This window comes from Misgurnus anguillicaudatus, chromosome 5 (genome assembly GCF_027580225.2).
Source record: "Misgurnus anguillicaudatus chromosome 5, ASM2758022v2, whole genome shotgun sequence".
In the NCBI taxonomy this organism is placed as follows: domain Eukaryota; kingdom Metazoa; phylum Chordata; class Actinopteri; order Cypriniformes; family Cobitidae; genus Misgurnus; species Misgurnus anguillicaudatus.
The window spans coordinates 18,177,277-18,185,000 of record NC_073341.2 but is presented as its reverse complement, the minus strand read 5'-3'; the positions used below and the strand labels follow the sequence as shown (position 1 = coordinate 18,185,000).

The 7,724-nt window shown below is 37.5% G+C and overlaps 1 protein-coding gene across 1 annotated transcript in view; it reads right to left on the bottom strand.

Moving 5' to 3' along the window:
- The window catches only part of lrrc75ba (leucine rich repeat containing 75Ba), a 28,705-nt gene that overhangs the window by 13,936 nt on the left and 7,045 nt on the right, over positions 1-7,724 (bottom strand). Inside the window, exon 3 of the mRNA XM_055168891.2 lies at positions 129-241. Within this exon, the coding sequence (XP_055024866.1) occupies positions 129-241 (113 nt within the window). The remainder of the gene's footprint in view (positions 1-128; positions 242-7,724) is intronic.

Here is a 7,724-nt window from a genome sequence, read left to right as displayed (position 1 = left end):
TAATTGTTTGTCTGTTTCAGTTGAATAAACACATTCACTCAACACAAACTCTTGCTTCAGTCATACAGTAGGCTATATGTGCTATATACAGTGTAAGGATGGTAGTGATAAATGGGTGGATTTCTCACCAGGCCTGGGCCTTCCTCCTGGTCATGCTTTTTCTGAGCCATTTGGAGTGAGGGGTCAGGTGGTAGATTAGCTGTCTGCAGATTTTATCAGATGATTTCAGCATATCAGAGTCCTGGGAAAACAACATTAATAGAAAACCAGAATAACAGCATTAGGACGATTTTAAATAAATAAAGAGAAAGTTAAATAAAGAGCCATGGGTATATAGATATTCTGCAAGCAAACAAAATAATGCATCAGATAAAGATAAAAAAATTATTTTCTGAGATTGGATGCACTCATCAGATCTTATGTTTAATTTTAGCATCAGATAAACATAGTCTTCAATAAAATTGAAAACACTAATCTGTTTTATAATCCAGATCAACTTTGTATTATTTTTAGTGTTGTGAAATCTTGTTGAAGAGTCGTCTATTTTAAAAAAAATACTCGCCTGACATGTTTTCAAGTAAATTCTTATTTTTATCAGACTATTATATATTTAGGGTCAGTATTTTCACTTTAACGGCAATACAAAGGTTATTAGTCAGTAATTGAAATGTCACTTTAGTCATTTCATTGGTATTTAACAAGTTGTACTGTATTTTGCTGCAAAACCCTCTAAGTGCATACCTCCACTTCTTTGGACAAGACATAGTGAACAGTTGCAAAATCAATAAAGGTGCAATTAGAAACCTTGCAAATAAAGAAAGTCAGAACAGAGTCCATTTTTGGACCCGCGCCCGCCCCTACCCGCAAAGTTCAGCACCAGATCCGACCTGTCACCCGTGAAAATATCAAAATTAAATCCGCACCCGTCCAGACCCGTTAATATTTGGCCTGTTACCCATACCCGTAATCATTCCAATTAAAGTGTTTTATTTTTTATTTCAATCCTCTCACAACAGCGTCATGAATAGGCTAATGAAGCAGGCTAAAGTGCGCCTACCATCAGCACCTATACTACACAAATAGACCTATTAATGAAAAATGAACAAGAAAAAATACAACCTACCTACACAACCCCTGCTGTGCTCTTACAAGTCTCGTCTCGAAATACCTTCTAATAGACGTTCCCAGCTTCCGGCTATCAATGGCAAAACTTTATGCATCTCCTGCAACGCTCCCTCCAACTAGGCTACAAGAAGCATCAACAAAGGTCGTGCACTGTCGCAGTGGTGGTGACGTGATGGTCAAATGTCATATGTTGCACGTGTAATAGTAATTTAAACACACAAATATTGCACATATTTTTTATTCGCGCTCTTACCCGCCCGCATGAAGTTAAAGGGGACATTCCATGAAAATCAGACTTTTTCCATGTTTAGATGCTAAAATCGGGTCTCCAGTGCTTCTAGCAACCCAGAAAACATGAAAAATAGCAACCCTGTAACTTTGTTTTGGTAAGGCTCTCTCTGCAAACATGTGAATAAATAGGTCATTCGAATTTCGCTCCCCCCATGACGTTTTAAGGGGCTCTTATTATAATGATACCGCCCCTTCAACTGCGCTATCCAACCATGAATGGCCTCACGAGTGCGATAGACAGAGAAAAAGAATGACTGACAGCACGGCGCGTTTGTATTCCCTCAAACACAAACAGGAGCCTACAATCTTATAACTTGTTTTAATAATCTTTCTAAACTTACCTTATTGCAACAGAGAGAGCGAGTGAGTGAGAGAGAGCGAGTGAGAGAACGAACGAGAGAGAGAGAGAAGGCAACGCGACAGTTCGCTTTCAAGTATGTTGTTAAATATGTTTCTCTGAAGTTTATATGAATGAACACGAGGATTAATGCACTGCACGAGACAGAGTGAGTGAACAACGCGTATTCACTATCATACACAATAAGTAAATATGTTGTTTAATGTTTCTCTGAAGTTTATATGAATGAACACGAGGATTAATGCACTGCACGAGACAGAGTGAGAGAACAACGCGTATTCACTATCATACACAATAAGCATAAATATGTTGTTTAATGTTTCTCTCAAGTTTTAAATGAATACGAGGAGTTACAAGATAGAGAGTGAGAGACTGACAGAAACGAATGTGTTCAATATGTGTACACAATAAGCATAAACATGTCATTTGATCTGTTTCTCTAAAGTTTAAGCATTGAACGTGTTGTTTTATTACAGATCATTTAAATGTGCTCGTGTGGTTTGGTCAAAAGGTAAACTTCTGAGTGTTTGTGGACGTGTATTTTATTGTAACATGCTGAAAATCATTGTGCCTGTTTAAACACTGGCAGCATGAGACCTAAAAGTCTGCTGATAAACATGTATTTAGTATGCATAAAACAGATGATTGATTTTTTAAACTTGTTCAAATATATAATGCTTAACATCGCTCACTAACTTCTTTCGTGAGAGAATCTTCCTCGATGCTCTGTCTTCTCTACAGCGCGAGTGCTTGAGACTCCGCCCACCTGAGCAGCTCATTTGGATTTAAAGGGATACACACAAAAACGGTGCATTTTTGCTCAGACCCATAAAGTGCCTATTTTAACATGCCACAATAAATGACCTATATGGTATTTTGAGCTAAAACTTCACATATGTATCTGGGGACATCAAAGATTTATTTTAATATCTTAAAAACGTCTTGTGGAATGTCCCCTTTAATTATCTGCCCGCATCCCCGCCCGTGAATTTTAGGAATTTCGCAATTCACCCGTTTTAGACACTTTTATGTGGGTATCCATGGGTACCCGACCCGTTGCAGGACTCTGAGTCAGAATGTAAAAATGAAGAAACTGAACCACACATTAGGGGGCGCTGTGATCCATGTGACTGCCACATTCGGGAGGTATTCAGGTACTTACAAAGGACACAAGTTTAAATTTGAAACACAGTCGTTTTCACTGTTGTTCATCTTGATAAAAAATATACAGATTATGCCAATAAAGTGATATTTCTAAATGGTCTGAGTCTGGGATTAGGTGGATTTGATGAACGTATAATACAGTACGTGCTGAGAGGATTCGGTTAACATTATCAAATTTTTGACGTAGGTGGCGTTTAGCAGCTTTTGCACTGCTCCTCAAATATACTTTATGACATATAAAAGAAACCAAAGCAGACATTCTGAATTAAACATGCCAGTGGATGACAGGAATTTACATTTTGTGTTCCATAAATAGATGTACAAACAATGCTTTTTGAATTTAATTCCAGATCAGTTATTATATAAATCACTTTATTATGTAAATTTTACATTGGCCTACACAAGCGACACAAGTCCTGTTTGAGTTTGTGCATGATAAATACAGCTTGTAAATGCCATTTTTAATATGTACCTACTGTTTCCTCTGTTTTGTCATGTCACAGCACAACTATTGATAGAAATTAATAGAAAGCATCTTTCATGCTTGCACAGATTTGGAGCACAACTGCTGTAATATTTTTTTTATTTATTATTAATTTTTAAACCATTGTCGCTTCTAACTGTTTAGGTCAGGGTTAAAAAAAAATGATACCTTGTTATGCACCGTAAGTCACTTTGGATAAAAGCATCTGCCAAATGAATAAATGTGAACGTAGGGTTAAGGTTTCAAACTATGAGTGTCACACAAAAAACAAGAAATGTATATCCATGAAACAAATCAATAGATTTAAATATCATGACTATGACACAAACTTCCATGAGACTGGGTTGAATGTTTATACCAGATTTCACAGTCCAACCACGCTTTGTACACTAAAATTTGACTGCTGTGTTTCCATCTATTAATAACGGCACCCTGCTTAGATAGGAAACTCTGGACCTCCCACTACGACAGGCCAGGTGGCGACTTCACATTTAGAGATTCAAACTGATAAAAACCCACTAATGGTGCACAGCAGATCGTAGGAGGTGGAATAAACCAAGCTTAGGTTATCAAATAATGATGGGTTAAACCAGAGCTATAGATTCAATACTTATGTGAAATAAATAAGCTGGACTTTACCATACTGTGAATCAAAACACACAAAAATAAATCCCGACAGGGTGATCAGGACACCCACGATGGAGCATAAGGTTAAGTCTATACTATTTCTCACACTGAGTCTTTAAATGAGTATCTAGGCTATGTTACGACACACATCACTATGACTCTGACAGACTCACAGCAAGATCTCCAACTAATTTAATACATCTGCTCTCATACCCCGCAGTGGCCTTAGGGTACAACTACTAAAACAATCTTAAGAAAAGAAGGTAAATGTGGATAATATTACAGACAATCTTTAAAGGACAAGCAAGCAGACCAAGCAGTAATTTCTGTTGTGCCCTGCAGCTGATATGGCGTACAAAGACATCAGCAGGAAAAGAAAGCAGGCTTAATAGAATATCCTGTGGTGCTGATTTAAAGATCCTGAGATAGCTGTTGGCCTGACTTAAGATGCATTGAGGCTTTGCTTCTCTTCAATCATATCCTGGATGAGATCAACATCAAGCATGGTGCGTCAAAAACGCATGAATAACTTGTGGATTAAATGCCGCAAAGCATGTAAACTTTAAATCAATTCATTAATCTTCTTCAGACTAAAGTAACTACCTCAGTGAAGTAGTCTGGTAACTTGCAAACCCAATGTTTCCAGAAGCCTTTATCCAATAAACAAACTGGAATTACATACTTCTGCCTACATTTCTCCATAACCGATTTCACTGCATATCGTTTTGTGTTTTGGCTTGTGTTTTCCACTGTGCTTTGATTGGGTACAGAAAAGTGGCTCTCTGTTACACTATTCTTTGAAGCGATTAGGGATGCACCGATACTGGTATCGGGTATCGGCCTCGATACCACATTTTCTAAAGTACTCGTTAAAAGTCCCCCGATACCGGGGATCGATTCCACGGTCTGAGAAATGTCTATGTTTGGGCAGCATGTAAGGGGTTAATGCCTCTTGCGTTGTCCAAAGAGGCAGAGTTTACAACAAACTGGAAAACTAGTCCCTTATTTCTTTGTTAAATTATATCATTAAAGCTGTTACCTGTACATTGAATTCATGTTGTTTTTTTTATTAAAGGTATAGCGGAAGATTTTCCCGAATTATTTAAAAGAACCACCCCTCCCAAGGGGGAACGCCTGTTAAACGCGTGTACGAGACAGAGAGAGAGAGAGAGAGAATGCAGGAGCCTAGTTCTTCTCTTCGCTCTGTTTACAAGTTGTTGTCGGCATGTTTACCGTGTCTGTGCGGTTCGTGACTCATGCCAGGGCTAGCATGGCTAATCATAGCTTACATCAACTTTTACTAGCAGTGATTTTAAATGGATTTCTCCAAATAGCATGACAAAATGTACCTTTCCAGTAGAAACTTCGCGTGTAAAGCCCAACCTGTCCTTTTAGCTCACGCCAGCGTGTGAAATAGTTTCCCATAAACACTCTAGTCTTGTTTCTTTCTTTATAGTCCTTTCTCTTCTTGTCATACAATTCGTAAACACTTTTTCTCTTGCGACCCTCAGACATTTAAAAAAAAACACATTTTGAAAAAAAAAACACAGCGAGAACGCGAGCTTCAATGAATGGTTGAAACCGTAGCACAACACACATACACGTGAAAGTGGGCATGTGCAGCAAGCGAACCTAGAGGCGAGCACGTACGATGGTTATACGTCAACATATAATCAGAATGATTGACATCTGGGATGACCAATAGTCTTGATGATCCACCCGGAAAACGGAAATCTTCCGCTATACCTTTAAGTACTCGGTATAGGTATCGGCAAGTACTGAAATGCAAGTACTCGTATTCCAAAAAAGTGGTATCGGTGCATCCCTAAAAACGATAGGGGGCGACTCGAGCAATCGAGTCTAAAAAAAAAACACCAAGGATAGAAGTCGTTGTTCACGGGAACAGCTTTGGTGCTTAAAATATTGGTCTTTATTAAACATTATCATTTCATTAATGTTTTTACTAAACAAACAATACTGAAATCTCAAGGTTTGTATTTTATTCCTCATTCAGTGGTGCATTTAATACAAATATAAGCCAATAATTCTGAATCAAATGTAAAAGAATTTGTGTTATAACTGACAATGTTTCCATACTTCACTTTTAGAGTTTCAGATAAATAGTAAATGCATTGTTTTGCATGGAATGATCAAAGAGATACGTCACAGGCTTGCCTGCTCGGACATAAACGCCCCGAGGCCGATCATTTTCGGATGCGGAGCCCCGCACGCGATTACAAAAATTGCCGTTCACACCTCTATGTGCACCCAACACGCTCATGTGGACGCATCGAGAATAAACGATACTTGAGCCATCTATCTAATGTCACCTGAGAATGATCGCTACAAGGGGGGGGTACATTTTCAGATTTTGATTGAAGTTTATGAGGGCACATGAATTAAAAAAAAGACTTACATGGATAAATTGTTTATAATAAACACTGCAATATTACATTAAAAAGCAACAATTATCCAAATCATGATTTTACATTTACTTCGGTGTGTAGGTTTGTGTCAGTACATTTTAACAATATGCAAAAGAACAAATCCCAAAGTATACAATGACACGAGTTATCGTCTCCAACTTAAAGGTCATGTTCTTCCTGATCGCATTTTTCAAACTTTAGTTAATGTGTAATGTTACTGTATTAGCATAAATAAAGTGATAAAGCTCAAAGTTCACTGTCAGGTGATATATTTTCTTTAAAAGAAGTCCCATTTCAAATCCTATAGCGAACAGCCAGTTTGGACTACAGCCCTTTACTTCTTGAATGAATGACGCAATAAAAGGGTTTTTGACTAAACTCCGCCCACAGGAATACGTCAGTCAGTCGAGAATCATAGTTAAGACGATATTAACTCTTGTTAGTATTGCTTGAGAGCTAATCTTCAAAATAGGGTAAGAAGCATCACATTTCGGGCTGACGACAGGTTAGCTGGCCAATTGGAGGACACTGCCTTTTCAAAACAATGAGCTTTGTACGAAATCAACGCATTTCAGGGAGGCAGGGCAAAGAGGAGCAACAATAATGTACGGTGTGGGAAAAATAATTTGTTTTTTTAACCACAAACCAATCAAATAATTTATTTTTAGCAATATAATAGGGGCTTTAAAAAATCTTTTAAAAATCCTGCGTAAAAAAACAGACAGAAACCAAACGCCTCAGGTCTAGGGACACTCCAACCGAAAGACACAGCGATATGTACCCGGAGCAACGTATTTTATGTTATGCAGAAATGTGGGCAGAGGTACGTATGGCGAGTAAGCCTGAGTTGCAAAAATCCTACACTGTGATCTAATCTCAGGAAAACACTGCTTGTTTTCTCACAGCATGGGAAATTGCTCTCTAAATGTCTTGCTTTGCTTGAATTGAGCTTGTTGTGACCACTAAAATAATGCAGTATAGGTTTTTATGGCAACACTTTACAATAAGGTTGTATTTGTTAACATTAGTAAATGCATTAGCATTAGCTAACATGAACTATATGTAATATAATTCTTCAGCATTTATTCATTTTAGTTAATGCCAATACAATTGTTCATGTTGGTTATGCATTACTAAAAAATTATTATGAATTACTGTAGAAAGATTGTTCATTGTTAGTTTACATTACCTAATGCATTAACTAATGTTAACAAATACAACATTATTGTAACGTGTTTCTGTTTTTTTA